The sequence below is a fragment of the Mesocricetus auratus genome, unplaced genomic scaffold (assembly GCF_017639785.1).
Source record: "Mesocricetus auratus isolate SY011 unplaced genomic scaffold, BCM_Maur_2.0 Super-Scaffold_100021, whole genome shotgun sequence".
In the NCBI taxonomy this organism is placed as follows: domain Eukaryota; kingdom Metazoa; phylum Chordata; class Mammalia; order Rodentia; family Cricetidae; genus Mesocricetus; species Mesocricetus auratus.
In genome coordinates this window covers 17,685,137-17,709,938 of record NW_024429202.1, presented here as the reverse complement: position 1 = coordinate 17,709,938, position 24,802 = coordinate 17,685,137, and the positions used below count along the sequence as shown (strand labels likewise).

General features: G+C 44.4%; 1 protein-coding gene across 2 annotated transcripts in view; it reads right to left on the bottom strand.

Annotated features, from left to right (window-relative positions):
* The window catches only part of B3gat2 (beta-1,3-glucuronyltransferase 2), a 91,333-nt gene extending 69,271 nt beyond the window's left edge, over positions 1-22,062 (bottom strand). The window contains exon 1 of one of the 2 annotated variants that reach the window (XM_005072423.4): positions 21,368-22,062. In XM_005072423.4, the coding sequence (XP_005072480.2) occupies positions 21,368-21,967 (600 nt within the window). In that variant the 5' untranslated portion in view covers positions 21,968-22,062. The remainder of the gene's footprint in view (positions 1-21,367) is intronic. The other variant, XM_040729138.1, reaches the window with a different exon arrangement.
* Positions 22,063-24,802: the final 2,740 nt, after the last annotated feature.

Genomic DNA, 24,802 nt, shown 5'->3' with positions numbered 1-24,802 from the left:
CAGGACAGATGCCCAAGGATAAGGACAAAAGGAAGTCAACAGAACAAGGGAGGATGCTCAACTAGGATAAGTGGGAGGACGGAACTACAAAGAGTGCCATGCTCTGTCTCTAGGCTTGAAATGGAAAGGAAAGAAAACTATATTCTGCGGGTTGTTTTGTTTTCCTGGTAGAAAAATGTGCTCAGTTCACGTGACAAGTAAATAAGTAATAAACCTGGGGAGGGTCGCTAAGGTGACAAACACAGGTTAGGTTGCTAGGGTGTTTGCTAGAGAGAACTGTAAACTTACTAGGGCTTTAGTAAAAAGTTATTTTTGGGGCTAGGAAGATGGCCCAGTGGTTACAAATGTGTACTGCTCTTCCAGAGGCCTGGGTTTGGATCACAGCACCAATACTGAGAAAGACTCACAACCACCTACAACTCCTACATCAGAGGATCTGACACTGCCTCTGGGATCTATGGCCACCTGTACTGGTGCACACATGCGCACCACACACATATACATACATAAGAAATAAATCTTGTTTTCCAAAGTTACTTTGCAATGCTATAACGACCCATCTGTACTCGGGCAAAAAAAAAAATTAAATACAAATGGATGTTGAAAGAAAACCTAAGGCAGAAGTCCAATTATCAACCAGAAAATGCTGGGGCTGCTGCCTCAGCTTGAGCTTCACAGCAGGGTCTATTGAAATAAGCGTTTGTTTACAGATTATTGCCTTCTTAATTGGGAGAAGAGCATTAGAAAAGCAAAATGGAGAAAGAAACAAGAGCTAACTATATACTATTTACAGCTGACATGTCCAAGTATAAGAACAGAGGGGGAGGTAGCAAAAGGATGAGGGATGAAATAGCAGACAAGCAAGCCTGTGAAAGCTATTATGGCTATATTAATACAATACATCAACAAAGGGGCTTTCGAAGCAGAGATTACAAGAAAATTGGGGATACTTTATAACGAAAAAGAAGGTCAATCCATCAGGCAAAAAGTAGTGTGTCTGAATGTATATGCACCAAGAACATAGATTCAAAGAACTTGGAAGCACAATGGGAGCCCTAAAAACAGAAAGAATATACATAGTCAGAACTTGGCTATTCCTTTCATCTTGGTAGAGTGAAAAAAAAAACCAAATAGCAACAGGCATAGCAGAGTATCTGAACAATCACTCAGTCTTACTGACATATACAGAATACTGGATCTAAAGACACACACACAGTTTATGTTCTTCTGAATGCACACAAAAACAAATAGCATCATCACCAGCATGCTGGAATATAATTCAAATACTAATACACATCAACTGAGTGGAAGTAGGCATGGCTCACACACTACAGATCAACTGCAAAGCAAAAGACACATCAGTGTTTGGAAGTCAACAGACCTTGAATTACCTAGTAAAATTAAGAAAACCTGCATGAATAACTTAGGAGAAATGAGAAAATGTTTTGAGGAGAGAAATATGGAGACATAGCACTATAGTGTATGGACACAGGATAATGGTACACTAGAAGCTGTCTTTGGGTGACACCATGAATGAGAAGACAAAGAGAGGACACAAGCAAGCAGATGAATAAAAGAAAAGTACAATAGATACAAGTGAAACATAGAGCAACATCAGAGAATACATCAAAACTGTTTAACACACTGGGAAATCTAGAGCAAAAGAGATCTCTAAGTTCCAAGACACATGCAACCTATCAAGGTTAAATCAAGTCCTATCAATTTTTAAGTGTATAATGAGCAATGAGATTGGATAGTCTTCCAGCAAAGAAAAGCTAAGGACCAGAGCAATTCACCTAATTCTATCAGGCCTTTAAAGAATACCATCAGTGCTCTATTGTGGAATATCACCTTAACTTTGTAAAGATGTGTTACATTTGTTTATGTTTCAGAATATTATTTTAGCTGTGTAAGGTGTGTTAAATTTGTTTATGTTGTGGAATATTACTTTAACTGTGTATAGATGTGTTACATTGTTTATGCTGCATCTGTTTGACAATGTAAGATATGTTATATCTGTTTATGCCGCATTTGTTTAACTATGTAAAGATGTGTTACATTTGTTTATGCTGCATTTTTAAAAACTGTATAAAGATGTGCTGCTGTTTTACCTTGCCTGCTTAAAGCACTTTATTGGTCTAGTAAAAAGGTGAATGGCCAATAGCTAGGCAGGCCGTCAAGAGATAGGAGGGGCTGGTGGGCAGAGGGAACAAGTAGGAGGAGGACCCTAGGCTCAAGAAAAAAGAGAGAAGAGAATGATGGAAAAAGGGAGTTGCCCAGACCCAGGCAACTGCAAGTCAGCTAGACATGGAGTAAGACATACATAATGAAAGAAAGGTATAAAGCCCCAAGGCAAAGCATAGATGAAGAGAATCAGGTTAAAGTAAGTTAGAAGAACTAGCAAGAAAAGGAGCCTAAGCTAAGGCCAGGCAATCATAACTAATAATAAGTCTCTGTGTCATGATTTGGAAGCTAGTTGTTAGTTCAAAAGAAAGCCTGCTACAATCAAACTGTTCAATCAAACAGAAAGAGAAGGGCTGCTAAGAAACTTGTTGAAGAAGACAGCTTTATCCTGATATCATAACCAGGCAAAGATGCAAGAAGACTACCACAACCAAGATGATCATTCTAGAGATACAAGGATGGTTCAACATACACAAGTCAATTAATATAAACATATCAATGGTCAGGGCCAGAAATCATATCATCTTAATAGATGCAGGAAGGTCTTTAACAAAGGTCTATATCTCTTCATCATAAAATTCCTAAAGGAAATTAGAAGCAGAAAGACTGTATCTCAACATAATGGAGGCTCCATGTAATAGACTTGTGGCCAGCATTACAGTGATTGTAGAAAGCTGAAAGAATTTACTGTCAAATCAAGAATGAAACAAAAGTGTCTACCATGTGTAGTCTTACCCCTCACAGTGCTTTCTAAAAAACTTCAATCAGTAAATGGACAAATAAACCAAAAAGGAGTTCTCAGAACAAGTGGGCAAAATATATAAAACAATATTCAATATCCTTAGAAATCAGGGGAAATGAAAATTAGAGATATATCGAGCTTCCTCCAGAGTAGCTGTCATGAAGGTAAATGACAACAAATGATGGCAAAGAAGTATGAAAAAGTAATCCTTATACACTGCTGGTAGAATGGAAACCTATGTGTTCACTATGGCAATCACAACCAACTTTCCTCAAACAAGTAAAAGCAACAACAACAACAACAACAAACCTCTAAAAATGGAGCTGAAGACGTGGCTCAGTGTTTAAAAACAGTTGCTCTTTCCACAGAAGACCCAAGGTCAGTTCTTAGCACCCACATGATGGCTTTATAACCATCTGTAATCTGAGCATATATCCAGAGGGATCTAAATTAACATCCCACAGTACCTGCACACACATGTCTGTCACGCCAATTTTCACAAGATATGCAGTCAGGACAGATGTCCATCAAAAGATGAATGGATAAGGAACATGTGTTTGAATACGTATATATGTGTGTATATATGCATATATGTAGACACGAATCTATTTCTACACTCACTATAATGTTGGCTATAAGTCTGTTATGTGAAGCCTCTGTTATGTTGAAGTACATTCTTTCTGCTTCTAACTTAAGTTCCTTTAGGAAACATGTAATAATAATAATAAATATAAAATTAATATATACACAATTTAATTATATGATATATGCCATACATCATAGATTTCATTCAGTCATAAAGCAGGTTAAAATTATGCTACCTAAAGGAAAATGAATGGGAGTAGAAATATTCTATGACACAAGCCAGACTAAAAAAAATATACTGTGTGAATTTTTTCTGATTTGTAGAATGGAGACATTAAGATATGTACATATAAGACATAAAATTAGGAGGAACCAGTTTTGTATGGAGCAGGACTAATGAAAGAGAGGACAAGACAGGGCAATGGTAGGAGAGGATATTAGCATGTACATGCTATTCCTGAATGAGGACATCATATTGACACTTATTCTATCGTACTCTTAAGTTTTAAAAATAGCTTTAAAATTTAGAAAGTGTGTGATGGTGCTGAAATTCACCTACAGAAAAGGTTATAGCTTTAAGCATGTATTAAACTACTCTTATGGAGGACCACAGCTCAGTTCCCTACCCCAGTCAGGTGGCTCATAACAGTTCTATCTCCAGGGGGTGTGAGAGTGACGGAGCAGGTGAGTGAGAACTCACCTGTGGAGGCTAAAGGCCAATGATGGACACACGTGTCTCCTCCAATCTTCTCCATCCTATAGTTTGACATGAAGTCTCCTGCTGTACTCGGAGCTCATTGTTTTGGCAAAGGTGGCTGGTCAATGAACCCCAGAGATCCTGATGTCTCTGTCCCTCCCCTGTCCTCTGGGAATACAGATGGGATACCCAGCTTTTATATAATACTAATACTAATGTTATTATGCTAATTTAATACTAATATAACAGTACAATTAATATATTAATATAACATAGTGTGTATAAGTATGTATGTTGTAATAGAAATATAGTATTAATAATAATATTTATAATTATTTTTATTATTTGTGAGTGTGTGTGTGTGTGTGTGTTGGGGAAGTCCTGTGTATATGTCAATAAAGCACTGTCTGGCCAATAGAAATCTAGATAGGTGGGGCTAGGAGTCCAGGAGGATTCTGGGAAGGAGAAACACAGGAGAGTTCGAGATGTAACGCCATGGGGTAGGAGCCCAGAACTATTCTCCGGTAAGAGACATACTTAGATTAACAATTATGGGGTAATTACTTAAGCAGAGCTAGCCAGTAAGAGACAAGCAAGGCCAACAGCTTCATAATTAATATATCCTCCTGTGTTTTTATTTGGGGACTACAATGTGACAGAGCCCAGGCGACTGGCGGGTGATAAACCAAAGCGGCTAGCAAAGAAAAAGCTTCTCTTAACATGTGTGTGTGTGTGAAGGCATACATGTGCCATAGGGTACCTGTGGAGGTCAGAGAACAACATTACGAAGCTGGGTTTTTCCTTCCACTGTGAGCTCCGGGTATCAAACTCAGGCCTTCAGGCTTAGACAATAAATGCTTTTACCTGATGAGCCATTAACCAGCCCAAACCCTTTAAAAATGGTCAATAAAAAACAATCACATTTCTAGAAAAAAAAGGTTGTATCAAATACATTTTATAGACCTAGATCCAAAATGGAGCCCTTCCCTCTATTTCTGAATTTAGTCTCTGATGCCTGCCTGGGGTCAGCCCTAAAGGGGAGCATCACCTCGAATCAAGTGATTTATAACCATGCTTGGAAACGTCTTCCCAGAGGCCACTGTTCTCCAGAACAGAATTCAGAAGCCCTGGATTGCTATGAGTGACCCTGTGAACTGTATAACTCTTTGTATCTTGTCTTAGTACAAATGGCAGTATGCAAGGCCCTTCCCATTTGTCTATGCTGTGACACATTTTAATCTGCATATGCTGTACATGCTTCTTCAGTCATGGAGGTTTTGGCTCATAACAAGCAAACCCACACATTTAAGACACTTATGTGTGCCAGAGAGCAGATACTGCAGAGTCCAGAAATGAGCATTAGATCGCCCGGAGCTGAAGTTATAAAGGTATGCAAGCTGCCCATCATGAGTTGCTGATAATTGAACCCACGCCCTCTGGAAGAGCAGCAGTCACCTCTTAACCGCTGAGTCATCTCTCCAGCCCATGGAGTTTTCAGTTCTATTAGCAAACATTTTCAGATCCTGGATTGAAAGCCAAACCAAATTATAAATCATCAGGGATTATTAAAAAAAATAGTGTTTCAGAATGAAGTGAATGGGGGGGGGATGAAAAAAACCCAAACAGTGTTGAAAGACATGGTAAATGGAACAGCATCCCATATTGACAGCCAGGAAGACTTAATACTGCAAAAATGCCATTCTCCCCAAAGTTGTCTGTGAATCCAGTGGAATCTTTGACCAAAGGTCCCCCAATGTGTGCAGAAGAAACATATCAATAATTCATGAAGAATTGCAAGCTCCTTGAGCAGGCAGGACAATTTTGAAAAAAAAGAACAAAATTGTAGGGCCCACACTATCTGACTCAAACTTATAAAAAGCTGCATTAATCAAAATTGTACAAATAGCACAAAAGTAAACCTTCAAACACGTGATCTATTTTGAACAAGGTCAGTTATTTTCAGCAGATAAGCCAAAGAGTAAAGAAAAAATCTTTTCAGTTAATGGTACTGTGAAGAAACATTCATATGCAAAGGGACAGAGCGAGACCTCACATTCTAAGACCGAAAAAATACACAACTCTAGGAAGGAGGCTGTATGACAGTCTTTCCCTGACTTACCAAATATGATAAAGAAGTACAAAAAAGGAAAAATGAATTTCAAAATTAAAATCTCTTACCCACCAAAGGCCATCATGAACATGATGAAAAGGTAACCATTTGTAGGGGAAAATATTTGCAAACATATCTCTGACATAGAATTGATATCCAGAATATGGGAATAATTCTTAAACCTTAACAATAAAAAATAACCAATTCAAAAGCAGGTAAAAAGATTGGAATAGATACCTTTTCCAAATGACCAAGCCATGCATCAAGAGATGGTCAACTCATTAAACACCAGGGAAATGCAAAATCACATTAAAATCACATTGCATGCATTTCATCTCAGGTGAAAGATTTTATGACTTTTTTTTTACTGAAACTTATTCAAAAGCCAGTGTTGTCTATGTTATGGAGGCATTGCCCTGTTCCCTGTCTGTGAGAATGGAAGCTGTTAGAGGCACTATAGAATACAGCATGGCAGTGTTAGAAATGATACACATTGGGATTTTAATTCTGGCACTTGGGAGATGGAGGCTGGATGATCTCTCTGAGTTCAGGGCCAGCCTGGCCTACATAGTGAATTCCATGACAGCTGGAAATACATAGGGAGATCCTGCCTCAAAACAAACAAGCAAACAAACAACCGAATCTAACAACAGTCTATAGTCATTTGCCTTACATCCAAAGACAAGGAAACTTCTCTTTGCAACAGATGGAGACGACTGCAGAGCACCACAACCAATAGAAGTGCAGTCTTGAAGAGCCCAGTTCCAACGGATTCATGTGCAAAACACTCCAGAACCCAGGGCTCAGGAAACACTGAAGAAGAAGAGGTGGGAAGACCGTAAGATCCACAGGATCAGGGAATGCACTGTGTCTTCTAGTAACTTCGGAGTTATACCTATAAAGTCTTACCAACATGACTGCAGACACATGAGATGAACAAGGATGTCACCAAAAGACATGCTGGAGTGGATGGAGAAAAACTCACGAGGTCTCAGCCCTACACAAAGAACTACCGACAACTGAGGAAAGCTGGGAGCTGAAGAGATGGTCCTCCCCCAGGGGAAAGCATGCCATTGATTGTCCAGTGTCAGATGGTCAGGCCCTGAGAACATGCATATGGACTAAATAGGTTAAATTTAGGAATACATATGTATATACAAATACAATAATGATTAATGAAAGAAGAGGCCATGAATTTGAAGGAGAATGGAGAGGGGGTATACCAGAGAGTCTGGAGGGAGGAAGAAACGTAGTTCAATTACAATCTCAAAAATAAACAAAAATAATTCTTGTACCAGAAAAGAAATTATACATAGAACTATTGTACGCTTTAGTTAACATTTCTAATTATATGTTTGTTTCCAAAGCAATTTAGAATAGGGTGCTAGCAGGTATTTGCACACCAATAATCAGACCAGTATTGTATAATAGTAGCAAAATCCAGAAAGGACATTTCACAATAGTAAAATTGTGAACACCTCTCCAGTGTTTATCGGTGAATGGACTGATAAAGAATGTATAATAGAGGCACAAGATGGGATGGTATGCTGCTTTGGGAAGGAATGAAATGATGACATGCTATTATGTGAATGAACTAAGATGATGAATGCTAATTGAAATTAAGAGAAACAAAAGTCTAAATAATGATTCCACCTGTCAAAAGTACTCAGAAGTCCAACTCAGAGAGATGGTACATTACAGGTTATATATTAGGTTATATACACACCAGGTTAACTATGTTAACCTGGTAAATATACATTTTAAATATCAGGATGTTACCAAGGTAAAATGTATTTACAAAGACCATAATAACAGAAAAACTCAATTTTCCTTCTCCTTACTGCCTTTCATGTTTAGAGAGAAAAAAGACAGATCATCCTTCCATGACAGGATGTCAAGAATCCTTTGTTGCTCTTGTGAAGGGACTTACACTTGCTGTGAGAATGAGTGCAATCCGTGTCACACTCAGAAGACAGCATTCCACACCTCACTCCTTCCTTCCCCCAGCTCTCAGTCACTCTTTCTTCCACAATGTTTCCCTGAGTCTTGGTGGGGAAGGATGATACCAATATCGCCTTTATGGCTGGACAATTAAAGGTCTTTTGTCTCAGTACTGAGACTCACTGCTGACCACTACTGGACCAAAGTTGATGACGTCACTAATCTATGGGCAGGTGCATAGCTATTTTGAAGGCAGGTTAATAGGTTCACCCTGTCCATTTACTAAAACGACAGCAACAACTTCTCTTCCAGGGCCCATGGCCCCCCAGCTATAACCTTTGACCAGGTTTACAGTATCAGAAGTGAGCATCAAATTCAACCAGAAAATGGTACTTATCCTATAAAAGCCACGCTATTATGCTATTATTGTACCAGGAGTCTCATCTTGCTTGGGTGGATGGTATTATTACACACAAGATACACATCTGCATAAGACTGTTGATATTTCCTCCCCCCCAAAAAAGACCTATACAGCATCTTCTGGTACTATGTGGGCTAGCCATCAGGGAGGAGGCTTCCATCCTGATGCAGTTTGGTTTCTCTATGTCCAAATGCCCAGCCATGTGATGTCTTCAGCAACAGGGCATCATCTCATTCCCGTGGCATCTAACAGCAGTGGCAATTGCCTGCACTGTTTTGGAAACATCTGTGGCCTCCCTCACCAACAACTTATTTGGTAGTATCTTATTCCCAGCACTGGGATTTTTGTTTAATAACCTATGACTTCCGGAAGAAGCCTTATCCACCCACGTGGTACCTCTGTCTAAACTTTTTGTCTAAGATTTCCTGATCAACTTATCAAACATCAGATTTCCTTAAGGGTCTTTCACGCATCTTTAGTTTCAGTTGATCTGCCCCTTCCTTGCGCCCCACTTAGACTTTCCCACCCCTTGGAGTCCACACTCCTACTTCCACACCACATGCATTCTATAACCTCCCTCTCTCTCTCAAAGAATGTTCCCCCTCTCTCATGGGTCCCTTTCCGTGTTTCTGGGTTCTACACATACTCCCATGGAAATGCTGTATGTAAAGTTAGAAGCTAGGATCCATGTAAGAGAGAACATGCACGTTAGAAACAAGCATATTACTGCAGCATCTAAACATTTTTGTTTCGTAAACCCTAGCACAAGCAGGAAAGGAGAGACAACAGAGGTGAAAACCACAAAGGCTGCTCGGAGCTCTGTCCAGCAGCAGAAACCAATACTGGGAAAAGAGTCGAGCGCACTGATGAAATGAAAAGAGATTTTTCAATAAAGGAAGTAGAAAATAATGAGCAGCTTGGGCAGAGTCTCTAGCTCTGATGGCTCATGTCACACAGCTCTCTTTAAGACAGGACCACAACTCCCGGGAAGGCAGAAACTTCACGATCACTCTTGCAGTGGAAACAGATGCAGCTGGGGAACTCAGTAGGGTAACCAGAATGTCCCCAAACTGTCATCTGACCTTTAAAAATGACGCTGGCATTTTCATCTCTCAATGCCAAGTTTATTTAGAACAACAGGTCCACAGATGGAGTGGACCGAAATGCTCAGAGCCCAAGGACAGCACCCTGGGGACACTGAGAGTCAGATTGCTTCAGCTCTAGCATTGAGGTAGATCTGTGATGGCTTCTCGGCTGGAGCCTCTCTGCAGCTCTTGGGTTCCCTGATTTCTGGGGAGGGGATGCCCAAAGAGCTAGAGAAGTTATCCTGTTTACCGGATATGCCTCACCTCACTAATTCATTCACCCAGCATGCCTCATGCCACTAATTCTCACGGCACTCTGCACATCTCTATTGGCCCTGTGAGGAAGCCGAACGTTAGGGCTTTTGCAACTTCTACCCTACCTCAGGGACACCATGAAAATTAAACAGCAGCACGCCCTGACTGCCCAGGGTGGGGCCTAGCACATAGCTGCAAACACACACACATACATACACACAAGCATACAAGCGTACCTCTATGTACATTCCCTTGAGGTTGTTGGAGTGGAGTACCTGGGTCAGCCAGACTGGGAGGCCACATCTGCTTCTTTACCGTTTCACCAGCCCATTGGGTTTTAAGGACTGGGGTGTGCTCCTTGAACATGTACAAAGGCAGTCCACCAATTACTCGAGTACCAGGAAGGGAGTCAACAAACTCCCAGCCCTCAGTGTGCCCCAGTGCCTCCTCCCAGGCTGACCCACTGAATTTGGGCAGACTGCACCCCTCCCCTCAGCCTTCACTTCACGGTGGGGCACCGTACTCATCCATCCTGAGTTCTACTAAATGCACTGTCTCTTGTGATAACAACTTCTTGGGCACCAAAGGTAATTAGAAATATTGCTGTCTTTATTAAGAAAGTCGATGTCTCTAATGAATGGGTAATAAATCCTTCAGGGAGACAAGAAGTTTCTAATTATTCATTCAATCCAATTGAAGGAGATCTAGCCATCAATACATCACCGCACAGGGGTCACCGTGTGCGAATTTTGGTGTAAAGCTGAAGAATTAAGAAACTCTAGGAATAATTTTTCCACATAACTTCATGTCAAAGAGGCTGATTAAAAGAAACATAACTTATATTGGATTCAACCCTTAGCACCACAAAAAGAAAAAAAGAAAAGAAAAAAGGAAAAAAAACCACTCCAAATTGTATTAAAGCTATGTTTACTAAATGAATGTTTGGAGTATCACACTGTTGCTCTATCGTATAAATACAACTTGCATGAACAAATGTTAGTATATTACACTGGAGATCACATTTTTTACACCTATTTTAAATAATTTTTAAGGCAGATGCTAGGGGGTATATAATTTTATAAAAATCCTTTTAGAAATTCTTGCTGGCAGAAAACATTGAGGACTACATCAGTGGCCACACTCTTGACACAGAGACTTTGACTGAAAGAGAGGGGTGGTCCCTTGCATTCATAGGCCTGGAGGCCACCAGGAGAGTCGTGGACAAACCCTTCTCTGCCATCATCTTCATTCCTGCAGGAGAGAAATTATAAAATGTAATTTGGAAAAGGGGAGGAACTTACTACCCAATCCTGCTTCTCAGAAAGCTCTGTGGGAGACCAGAGGTGGAGTGTCCTGGTTAAGGCAAAGCTAGCTATTGGGAATCTTAACACTTCTTCCAATAGGGGTAGAAAGTGAACACTCAATATCTCAGAAAATGGCCTTAAGCATCAAACCCCCTTCCTCTCTTTATATGACACCATTCTTTAATTCACCCCTCTAAGCCAGCCATTAGCAGTCCATCATTCGGTGAGTATGCCCTGTGTCTGTGCCATGTGTCAAGACTACACAGAAACAAAAGGAAGCTGAGCATCCTACTTCTGTGCAAGCTACTGCCTTGGCTTTCCCTCGACTGAAGTCACCTCAGCCCTCCTAACCCAACCAAGAACACCCTTCCTTCACTTCTCAACCCAAACGTCCTTTCACTGTCTGTGCTGGCTAGTTTTACATCAACTTGATACAAGCTAGAGTCGCTTTGGAAGAGGGAACCTCAATTGAGAAAATGTTCCCACCAGACTGGCCCATGGGCAAGTCTGTAGTACATTTTCTTGATTGGCGATTGATGTGGGAAGACCAGGTTCATTGTGGGTGGTACCAGCTCAGAGTCAGAGTCCTGAAGTGTATAAGAAAGCAGGCTGAACAAGCCATGGGGAGCAAGCCAAAACGTAGTGCTCCTCCGTGGTCTCTGCATCCGTTCCCATCTCTGGGTTCCTGCCTTGAGCTCCTGCCCTGACTTCCCGGGATGATAGGTTGCAAGATGGGGTAAATCCTTTCCTCTCCCAGTTGATGCTGGCCATGCTATTTTATCATAGCAAGTAAGAAGCCATCCCATATCTCATTTCTTCCTAGGGTCTTTTGAAGATAAGCCTCGTGTCCCTTTACTTATTCTGGTCCCACCCAAGGGTGTAATTAAGAGGCCAGCTGATGTAGTTCCCCTTGGGTCTAGACTAACCTGGGAAAACCAATTATCTCTGTCTCCTCCTTTCACAAGGGATCTAGAAGCATGGCTCAGGTATCAGAAGCTGGTCCATAACCCATGGACACAGTGCATTTCTGGCATCCCCTTCAATGACTCCCCCACAGGGGAAGGACAGGGAAGGACAGGGAGGGATGGGTAGGGACAGGGAGGGATGGGTAGGGACAGGGAGGGATGGGTAGGGACAGGGAGAGACGAGGGGGAGGGACAGGGGAGGACCGGGAAGGATTGACATTTACAGCTTGTGTGCTCATCATTCACAGCTGTCCCCTGAGGCCAAGCCCTCACTGTCACAAAGCAACCACTTAGTAGTGAAGCTGAACTTGAACCAGGGGCTGTGTGCTCCCCAAAGCCTATATGTGCTCCCTGTTTCCATCCAGTCATGTAGGTGTGGAAGCCCAACACTCAACTGGCTCTTAGCTACATTGCCAAACCTTCCCCCTTCATGACTATTAATATGGATACCTTCCTAACACATGAATATTCATAGACCCTTTGTAGCATGAAAGTTCTTAAGTTGCTATTTAAGGGATTCAATTCGATCTTAACACAGACTTTGAAACTATTACCTGAATGCCATTTTGGGTGCAGGACTTTTTTTTTCCTGGTATCAAATTTCTTCTATGGTAATAAATTCTTTCAGCTTCTAAATCTCCTATAATTCATTCAGTAAATATTTAATGAGCATTTGCTACATGCTAGCACTGCTCTGAACACTGGAGTTACAGAAGTAAATAAAAGAAAACCCTACCTTTGTATTTTAGCTGGAGAAGCAGCCATAATACATTTATCTCATTATTTAAGGTAATGTTAGTAGTGGATTGCTGGTTTCTTGGTACTATTAGATATACAAATACTAGACTATCAGCTGGGTGCAGAGTCTTACACCAGTAATGCCAGCACTTGGGAGACCAGGCAGGAAGATAGAATTCAAGTCCAGCCTGGGCTACATATTAGGATCCAATCAATATTAAATACACATAAACATGACAATATTCACTTATTTATCAATTTACTCTCTATCTTATACAAGCTCTGTTGGAAAAGTTCATTTTTCTAGTAGGCATTCTAAAACAAGATGCAACACAAAAGCTAAATAAAAAAGCAAATCATGTCTTCTGCACTCTGTATATATTTTCAAGTTTCAGATTTACACAAAAATGTGGCAGTTTCCAGGAAAAAGATTATAACGGGCATGGTTTAAAACTCACTTGCAAACACTGACTAACTGAAGACGTCGTTGCAGGACAGGCTTGGGCGTAGATGTTAAATCTCACCGGAAGAGAAGGATCACACCCGGGCATGCAGGAGATGGAGCATGGCTCCTAACCCTCCACTCTACCTCTCACCACGCCAGCCCCGGACACTGCCGGTGCATCTGCCAGGCCTCTGAATACTCCACATCTTATCTCCTCCAGTTCTCCAGTGTGGCTCCATCTCTAGACAATTCTTTTTTTCCCTGTGCCATCCCTATGAGGTCCTTCATGCTTCAGTTCTCAGATAATTGTCACTTCCTCAACCGCTCATCCCACAATCCAGCTCCACAAAGGACACTTGCATTTTTACCAGCAGAGTGTGGTGCACTTAGTCCAGACACATGCTCAGTGAGAGTCTCCCCCTGAGTCTAGTGCCTAGTGTTACAGTAGACGCTATATTCCTATGTGTCACGTGGCAGAGAAGGCAGACTGATATCTCCTATTCAAATGTCAGCTGACGGGTGATGTTTAAGGTCAGTTATATAGGAGGCTCTGTAGAATGCTACACTATTACTTGCTTAGATAATGAGTCTTAGTACCTGGAGAATGGCCAGCATTTAACACTCTTGGTTTTATTGGAGAGATGAAGATACAACTCAACCAACCACAGATACTATTTATGATGAGGTCCCATAAGATTATAACAGGGCTGAAAAATCTCTTGTTGCCCATCTGTGTCCAATGAATGTGGCAGCATAGCACATTCCTCATGTGATTGTGGCACCACAGGCATAAACAAGCATACCATGCAGCCGGTGCTATAACAGAAGATTACTGTAACAGCACTTGGAATTCAAGTAGTCAACGGTAGTAAATGCCTTCATTACTGGTTGAGTATTTACTGTGATTTTTAGTGTTATGTTAGAATGAAGTTCACTCAAAAGAAGGCAGGAAAATATACTACCTTGTGCTGGAGGAGCTCATGCTTCCCATGTCCTTGATGCATATCAAGAAGTCATATAGGTCTGTAACATAAAGGTCCATGTTGGTTCCCTCTATGACATTTACCCAATGACAGAACTGTATACCAACTCAGTTATCTGGATGTGTCCCTACAATTAGAGCTGAAGGGACAATAATAGTCTTCAGTTCAAATTGTCTACACATAGTATTTAAATTCTTTTTTCTACTAATGGAGGAGATTGATGTTTAAAAGAAAGGAGGAAAACTACTGAGTTTGTTATTTGTGGGAGGGACCAAGCAATCTGACATGGGTGGAGAGCATGATTTCTCCTTTCAGAAAAGCTGTCTCTGAGGTTCTGGCTTTTCTTCTTCTCTTTCATACAAGAAGACTCAACTAGTGATTCACTGATTTTTCTTTTAATCCAGGGGTAGTGCTAATTCCATAAAAACATGAATAAACTTGCCAGCACATAGGTGGCTCTAACTACGCTGGCCATCAGCAGCCCATGGTAGGCCACCAGGTGTATGCTGATGTGCACTGATAGTTCCTAGAAGTACATCTGTGTGCCCCCAAGGGAGGGGACAGGAGCAGGTATCTGCCACCCACATATCCAAAACAGGCCCTACATCCTCTCTTGGGCCAGCAGGAAACCGACATTCCTACTTGAAACAACTCAGTTATCACCCATCCCTGTGCCCTGAAAAGTTCTTGCATCCAATGTTGTCTGTCCTGACAAGACAGAAGCCCAGGAGATCAACTTCTTGGTATGTACATACTTCACTATCTTCAAAAGTGTGTGTGTGTGTGTGTGTGTGTGTGTGTGTGTGTGTGTTTAGGCCAGAACACGACCTCAGGTGTCATTCATCTTCTTTTCTTTGTTGATTTTGGAGACAAATCTCACACTGACCTGAAACTTTAGGCTAGGCTGGCTGGCTGGCTAGTGAGGCCTGGGATGTGGGACTATAAACACACCCCACCCAGTACCCAGTATATTTTAAAACATGGATTTGTGGGGCTCACACTCAGGTCTGTGTGCTTCTAAGTTTACTGACTGAGTTGTCTCCTCAATTCTGGAGATTCTGAGCTATTCACAAGAGCACATGATTTCAGAAATTATGACTATAGTTTATATACTAACAGCAATTTTCAACTGACTTGAAAAAAAATCTCTAACATCAAATGGTCCACAAGTTAGAGATAGCGAGGGAGAATATGAAATTGTTCTAAGATCAGATGGGAAGGGTAGTGGGAGCTTGGGGTTTGTTGACTGAAGCAGGTGACATTTCATTGAGAAAATTCAGAGCACATACAGCGCAGCATGGTGAGTACAGATAGTGACATTATATACTTGAAAATGGTAGAGTTTATTAAGCATTGTCACTATAAAGGATACGCAAGGTGACTGCTAGCTAACCTCCTGTGGTCTTTCTAAAGTATATTCAATAGCAAGACGCCATGTTGTGCACATGTGTGCAATTCTTGTCAGTTTAAACAGTAAAAAAGGAGGGATGCAGGGCTGGCGTTGGAGTTCAGGGGTAAATACCTGCCTGGCATGAATGAGGACCTGGATTTAGTCCCCAGCGCTGCCCCATATAGTTCAAAAGAGCTGATGTTGTCAAGAAGGAAGAGCAAGCTTGGTGGAGACAGGGCCTCAGGAGACTCTGCTGATTCTACATCACTTCCGCATCATGTTTCACACAACTGCGCATGTTAAGTAGGAACTTCCGGGTAGCCAGCAGTTTAGGCTGGACCAGGGTACTTGGGTTCCTATTCTTGTCTCTGCATCTACCAGCTATACGACCTTCTCAAGGTACTTTGGGTACTTTCATTAAAAAAAAACGAAAACCCCGTTGATAATAATTGGTGGGAAACACTGAATCATAGTGAAATTGCGTTAGTTTAAAATTCCCTTTACTCATCAAAAGACTGTGCTCCTATTTAAATCGAGGGGTGGAGGAGGTGCCAATAGCTATCTGAGCAGGCACGGTGAGCCTGAGTTACTGTAAGTAAAACTCCAAGCATTGGGTCAATGTAACTATGGCATAGTGAAAAAACTTGCTTCCGGCCAAAGCTGGTAATCTGACTTTGAGCTCTGGTGGAAGGACAGAAAGGGCTCTCGCTGTCCCCTGATCATGGGTGTGGCTTCTAGGAGACACAGTCTCACAGCTGGTTACAATCTTTCTGCCTTCCTCTTCTGCCATGTTCCCCCAGCCTTCGGTGCAGGAGTTGTAGCGCAGATGCGTCGATTGAGACTGGGCTCCACAACTCTGCATTTTGTTGGTTGTGGCTTTCCACGGTGGTCTAGAGAATATTTTTGACATTTATTTAAAACTGTATAAAAAACAGCAAGCGTGACTGAAAAAACAATAACGGTTTTGCTTCTGCAAATTGGAAAAGCATTCTATGGGCCGCTGTAACATTCTTACTTATGTTTTAGGAGAGAATCTGAGAACCATACAAAACCTAAATTTCATGCTTCGATAGCCCCGTGAATCAAACATACAATAATGTGCTTCCTTATCAGCCTGCAAAATATCCTAGACTCTGAAAGGTTCCAATAGCTATGGCTTGGCAGTACTGAATGCTGTGACACACGCACTCACACACCTTGAGCACTACCTGCGGTGCTTAAATGAGACCGTCAACTTTTGTTCTATTGGCTTTTTCAGCATGTCTTAAACGCAATTACTATTCTATTACTGTGCACACAAGAGAGAATTTACCAGCTTGTAATTTAGAGGCAAGTGGAACAGACAGGGGAAAATGTAGCCACCTCCTCTGGTTTCCAAGAAGCTGCAAACAACAACCTAAATGTTTCAAAGATACACATCCGTCACACCAAATGATACTCTGGGCATGTCTTCATGCCTATTCATGAGAGACCCATCAGTGAAAAGTGGGCTGAGAGGAGAAGAAAGAAAGAAAAACACAATGGGAAGAGGCAGGTCGGTAATGCCTTTTAAAACCAAATTGTTATTTCTGGCCCATTAAAACCTCCAAATCCAAATAGAGGCCACGGGTCTCTGAGGAAAACTACCAAAGCAGAACCATAATTCAAGTAATATACATCCAGAGAGCATAAAGAAAAACTATAGATAGAACATCGAAAAAAGTGGCTGCAGTTTTGCAGTCACTAAAAAAAAAAATAAAGAATAAAATTGCGTTTTATCAGTCCTATGGCCTATTACCATACTCGAAGAGAGGAAGACATAACATTCAAGGGGTATGCTCTGGGCAGACTTTCTAGGCTATACCTATGAGAAGCTGTTAGCTTTTTACAAAGAGTTCCCCTAAGCTAGGCAACTAGGTCAGGGTGAAAGAAAGAGAAAATCAGGCCTCCTCTCAGGATGCGCTTAGTGCCTATTGGGAGGGGCTGCCAAGCATGGTAAACCCAAATGTCTTTTGGGTTATGGTTCCAGCGAGCAGCCTGCAGAAGGGAGAACATGGGACTGCTTTACAAAAGCAGCAAGACCATGGAATGAAATGCCGTTGCTTTGTCTGCCCAGCACACAAATAGGTTAAGAGCATCCAGAAAGAAATCCCAACCAGGGGCTTCTTCACCCTTTAGTACCTGCTTCCCAAAAACCCCTCCCACACAGTCTCATTAACTCACGTGCCTGATGCTGGAATCTCTTACTTGGTTTTGTCTTCCCGCCTCGTCTCATTAAAGTTAATTTAAGTTTTTGTTTTGTTGCTTGGAAAGTGCTATTTTTTTTAACCTTTCAATTCAGTGCATCTCCAAAGGTGAAACCACTGTCAGCCGAAAAGCATCACTTTAAGCTTGGGAAAGCCTTGAAGAACAGACACCTGATCGATAGTGCTATTGGAAAATATGACCAGATATACAGTTCCATTTATCTGTGCTTGTGGCTTTCATTAAAGCAGCCTAAATCCTTTGCAAATAAGCTTTTCCAGAGAGCTTGATCAATGTGGACAGGCAGGCAGGATCACCAGTGACCCATCGTGCAAAACAAACCCCACTGATGTCCCCAGGGGGAACTAGTAGTTGAGGTGTTTGAAACCAGCACAAGACCCCACTGCGTCCTCCTTGGTTAGGCAGCTTCTGAGGCTATGGCTCACACATTTGCAATTTCATTTGCAGATGCATTTGGCTGTTCACACAAGATGGTTCAGTGCAAATATTCCTTCCCTGGCATCATGGCTCGGTTGAAACAGAAAGCTGACAATTAGCCATACAGGAGTTAAAAAAAATCCACAACCAAACTTATGGTATTCCAGTTACCAGGGAGGAATAATTGAATGCAGATTGCCTGTTGCGTCTTTAATTTAATTTGGAGGCCTTTCATCCTTTACTTTCCTTCATTTGCTGCCAATACTTAGTGAGCTAATTTGTACCTGGTTAATTTCCCTCCTTTAATCTTATCTTTTTTTTTTTTAGCACCAACCATGGAGATTAGAAGCTCTATGAAAAAAAAAAGATGAAGCCTGACTTGGGACATTCTTTCCTTGCATGCTGTGAATTACTTAAAAAATGAATTTGCATGTGCTGAGATACAGACCCGAGTTCTGAAGCCTCCCTTCCTCTTCCCCTGAGAAGCTACAGTGTTGAGTAGTTTATAGGCTTTGCTGTTTTCTCCAAGGGAACAGTGTCTAGACTGTAGTCCACATAGAATCATTAATTCCAGAAGGGATGCAGAGTGAGTCACCCCACCAAACAAACCAAGAGCTTAAAGGAAAATAAACATCAAATTCTAGAAAATATACAAAGGATGCATAAACCTCACTAATCAAGTTGAGTTTCATGAAAGGGAAAAGGATTGTAATAGGAAAATGAAATATGTAACCCACATTAATAACAAAGAAAACACACACACACACACACACACACACACACACACACACACACACACACACCGGGAGGCAGGAACTGGGGCTGTGCTGGGGAAAGAGGCCATAAACTGCTGTCCGAGAGAGGTTCAGGAGATACAGTGCGTCCTGCATCTTACACTGAAAAAAAAATACACCTGCCATACATCTACCCATAACAAGCTATACACGGTCTGAAAATATTTATTCTGAGGATTACACCATCTCTAATTGTATGAAATGCTACTGTCTTCAAAGCTTCACTTGATTTTTAAAATAATGACATTTTTCTTTGCCAATACTTTTTTTTCTTACTACTTGGTCCTCTTCCTCTTATCATTGCCCAATCCCCCTCCACAGACCGATGGGGGAAAAATCCACCGATTCTTCTCCTGCTCTTTAATATCCTCCACACAAAGCCTCTTTTCAGCGGGGGAAGTCTCAAAGGAAGACTGCATGTGATTGTTTCCCCGCCCATGTGTGCCAACTTTTCTACCCCTCTGGCACCTCGTGCCAAGAGGCTGAACCCTGGGATAAAGGCAGTCGTCCCCCTTACAGTTTAGCCCCCCTCAAATGTCAATTAGCAGCAATGTGCACTATTTTTTCTTAAACGAGACCACACATCATAGGTAAAGCAACTTCAGAGTTGGGCAATGAAGACGACTTGGCCTAAAAATAGACAAGCGTTCAGAGTCAAAGGCCTTTGCTCCAAAACACAAGCCCTCCTTTTAGAGGAAACAACTCCACTTTAAAATAAAAGCCCAACTTTAAAACGATCATTTGGTAACTCTAACCATAGGTATAATAAAAGCCACGCTATACACTGAACCAAGCTTATTTCTCTGGGGAAACATGCAAAGCAAGCCCCATGGAATGAGAGAATGGAGAATAACCATTCTTCTTATATTCAAGGAGAGGGTCGAAATGAAGGTGGCAACTAACTTTCAAAAAACAGACTCTTGAAAACCGCACAGACAAAAAATGAAACAGGAAGGGTCGCGAGACCAAGAAAGCAGCCTGACATTGGGGGACAGCATGGAGGCGGGGGAAGGGGGCACTTAGGGTATTCGACTGCTGGACACACAGGTTGTGTTATGAACTCAGTGTCCTGCGCAGACAGTATTTCCTGAACGTCCAATTTCCTAGGGGAATGGAGGAACTCGGGGAGTCTATAGGAGGATGGATGCAAAGGAATTTCAGGTGGAGAATTAAAGTCCCACGGCGCAAAGAAATCATGATTTCATTCAGCTGTAACTAAGTACTGGGGAAAACCACAGATAAAACCACTAACCCAATCTCCTTATCATAGCTCTGAGAAAGACCACGGGCTCTGCCTCTGCTTCTGCTGTTGCTGTGCATATGCAGGTGGCCTTCCAGGGAACACTGGCAACTTCAGCAGCAGGGGGTGGGTGGCGCTCTGGATCGATCTCAGAGAACACAAGGCAGCCTTCTCTCCAAGCAAGAGTGGCCTAACAAACTCCAAGTCAGAGAGGTCTCGGAGAACGGTCTAGAAAAGGGGTGAGGCAGGCTATCTGGATGATGCCTGGGGCAGCGAAAGCCTTAAGGATGGGCAGAACAATTCCAACTCACTTGCCAAAGCGTTAGGAAAAGATGGAAGGAGTGCCCCCCAATATATGTCAGCATTTGCACCAAGGACTAATTTAGCACCAGGGGGCTGGCTGTACCAGAAGAGATTGGTCCCTAAGCTGAGTTGTTAGTATCCCTTCTACATGCCTCTCCATTCAGAATCACCTGTAAGCACTGATAAAGCCTCCTAGTAAATCAAGCTCAGCTCCAGGTTTGGGCTCCATCCAGTTGGGCAAATCACCTGTACTATTTACTGAGCCCAATCTCGAACAGGGCAAGAAATCCCAAAGTAGACTCTTCCCATCCTGGACCCCACAAAGTCCCCTCAACACCCTTTCTCCACCCAAGACAACCAGAGGAGGAGGCTGGGGACTGCCCATCCGTAGCGACTGCACGCTGAGTCCGGGATGTGTGCGCGGAGGACTGAGAGGGAACTCAAAAGTGCGTACAAGGTACAGCGGGAGGTTATGGCCCCCGGAGTCCCACCGCCCCTGTCCCTTAGCGGGAGCGGGCCACTACCTCCTGGAAGAGCTCCAGACTGTAGGTGTTGTCGTCGTCGGCGAAGAAGAGCACGCCGGGCTGCGCGCTCTGGTGCTGGTGCCTCTGGCGCAGCCAGGCGAGGCCGGCGTTGCGCTGTTCGGTGGCGCGTGGCAGCCACGGTCGCTTGTAGCGCCGCGGCGTGGGCACGTGCAGGTGCGTGTTGGGCAGCCCGGCCCGCGCGAGGAAGCTGCTCACCAGCTCGCTGCGTGTGGCTCGATCCTCCACCAGGATCCAGTGCAGCTGCGCCACCTGGCGGAACGTGTTGGCCAGGCGGGTCAGCTCGGCTTTCTGCACCGGGCGGCTGTAGGTGGGCGTGATGGCATAGATGGTGGGCAACCGCGGCTCCGCCTGCAGCGGAGGCCGAGACTCGTTGCGCTTCTGCCTCTCGGCAGCGTCGCGCCCTAGGCTGCCCCGTCGGAGCGGGATTCGGGAGCCCCCGCAGCCCACTGTGTGGGGCGAGAAGTAGGGGCGCGAAGTGAGTTGGGGCGCGGGCCTGCGGGGATCCACGTCCAGCATGATGATGACGATCAGGATCCAGGGCAGGAGGATGAAGAAGCGGCTGCACAGTGCCGACTTCATGGTGCGCGCTCCCCAGCGTCTCGGGCACCCTTTCCGGCAAGGACTAACCTCGGGGTGGGTGGGTGGGTGGGGGGGACACCTCGGTGTGCAGCTCGGACGGCGGCGGCGGCGTCAGCTGTCAGGGAGCAGCTGCAGGCGCCCTCTCCATCTGGCCCGCGGCGTTGCGGGGATCTGGGCTTGCGGGTCAGCGCAGATTCTGGGCGATCTGGAACTCCAGGCAGTGCAGAGGGTCGGGCGGGAGCGGCGGGTCACTCTGGTTGAAGTCGGCGGGAATCTGGACGCGGTCCAGCCGCGCTCTACCGGCCCCGGGAGTTGTGCCGAGTGCGAGCGAGGCGGTGGTCCCCGCTGCGCTCTTTCCAGAGTGCGATCCTGGAACCCGGGAGCCCGCGTGCCTCGCCGCCGCTCCTGTCCCGCACGCCTGCTGCCAAAGAGGTTCCGGCTGCCGGCCTCGGCGAGCGCTCTGGGACCCTTTAGAAGGCGGCGGCAGATGATGCTGGGCGCTTTCCTCCGTCACACGTCGGCCGGTGCAGCTGCGATCCCGGGTGGATGCTGCGCCGCCAGCTCCGTTCGCGCGCCGCGGCAGAAACCTGCGCTCGCGCCCCTCGCTCTCTCGTTCTCGGAACCTCTCCCGGCTCCAGACAGCAAGATCCCAAAGCAGGGAAAGAAAGAAAAAGCGAGGGGGCGGGGGCGCTGCAGACTCCGGCGTCCTCCCAGTGCTCCTGTGGGAAGATAGCAGCGCTGCTACTGGCGGAGAGGGGCTGCGGGGCGGAGGCGGGAAGGGCCCTGGCTCTCTGCGGGGTCTGAGCTCGGTGCTCCTGGCGGCCAGAGGCAGCGGGAGGGAGGATGGTCCCTGGGGGGCCGAGCGACCTCTGCCTGTGGGGGATGCTGTTCTCAGATCGCCAAGAGGGCTCAGCTCTTTGAAATGCTGCAGGGTCTTTGGAGATCAGCCAAAGAAACCCATTCACGTGCGGACAACTCCAGAGACCTAACCAGGGGAGACCGAGGAGAGAGGCAGACAGGGCAAAAAACCCGGTCCCTTCCCTGGCTCCTAGCTTGTGGGGTTGGTGTACAGAATCTCAGCAAGGAAAACCGCTTTCTCATGAAAGGGAGAGATCATCAGAAGCCCACGGAGCCGGAGGGGTGTCGCACATAGGTGCTAGGCGTGTGTGGCAGCCGGTTCCAAGGAATCAATTGGAACCGGCGCTGGTCGGCTACAGTTGAATCTCTGGGGGATGAATTTCTGAAAACTCCAGCTGAGTACGTTTAACTTATTTTTCTTCACGTTGGAGCCCTCCGTGTTTGCAGTCTTAGGAATTATTCCTCGCGACTGGGATTCCTGGGTTCCTTTCAAGGAGGCCTTCAAGTGGAGTCACCTTCATTTTCTGCATGAAGGGAGTGGACGATGGAGACTTGGAGGATTCCCGAGGTCAGTAGTAACTATCAGAATGGAACTAGAACGCGGGTGTCCTGGCTATAACCCGCTGCTTCCTCACCACACACCCCGTCAGCACAGCCTGGCTGCAAATGACTGGTCTTTCTGGATGGAAGATGGTACCATCAATCGGGCCGGCCAGAGGACGCCAAGCAGAGCCATGCTTGGTTGTTGAGGATCTATTGGCTGAACCCCAGGCTGTCCTTATGAGGGGGCCATGCTGCTAGACACACCCAAGGGAGCCTCAGGGACTCACCGCTCCTCACCCATTCCCGCCCCAGAGAAATCACTTCTGAGTCACTCTTCCTCCATAATCTGACCTTCTCAATCTTAAACCTTCCAAATTCTTCTGACCACATCCGGGGGTGGAGTGGGGCAAGCAGAGTACCGGGGTAGATGCCCCACACACATCTCTTCACATAGGTCCATCCTTCACTTGGGCCCAGTGTCTGTCATTACGTGACTGTTGAGCATTCAGAACGGCCCAATTAGATAGTCGAAAACCAGGAGCGAGTTTTCAAAATTCGTCCTTGCTGCACGATTGAGTCCTGCCCTTTGGTCCCACCTTCTCCGTGTCACCCAGAACCCAAAGCTGTGCAGGATGGTGAGTCCCAAGTTTGCGAACGATGATTCCATTAGACACCCCGCCCGCTTTCTACCCAAGGCCATGAGATGTCCATGCCGGTGTAGAGAGAAAGGAGGGAAGTTGGTACAAGCTTTCGTTATTTTCTTGAAGGTTACACACAAATCCGTCTAATCTCCTCCTTTACCAAAGTGGCTACTGAAACCTCCCCTACTTTCTTGGGCATTTTAAATTTGGTTGAGGAGAGATGCCTTGTGACACTGGGAGTAAAAGTCGGTGGTTAGTGAGTCATACTGAAAACACAACTAACCTTTGTAAGTAGGAGTATCTTTGTTAGACCACTATACCATCAAACCTGCACTGAATTGTGCTTTCTCCAGAACAGGGCTAGTCAAAGATAGGAGGAAACCAGTTACACATGGAACTTAACGTGAGACGTTAGCATATAAAATTCGCTGATACCAAACAATACCTAAACCACATTCAAGCACTGTCACTGTCCTCGCCTTAGAGTTACCATTGCTGTGACGAAACACGATGGTCAAAAGGCAAGCTGGAGAGGAAAAGTGGCTTCCATTTCCACATTGTAGTCCATCATTGAAGGAAGCCAGGACAGGAACCTGGAGGCAGGGGCTGGAACAGAGACCACACAAGGGTGCTGCTTACTGCCTTGCTAATCATGATTTGCTCAGCCTGCTTTATAGACCCCAGAGATCGCACCACTCACAACGGGCAGTGCCCTCCCCCATCACTAATTAAGAAAATGCCCTTCAGGTTTGCCTGCAGTCTGATCTTACGGAGGCATTTTTGTTTGTTTTTC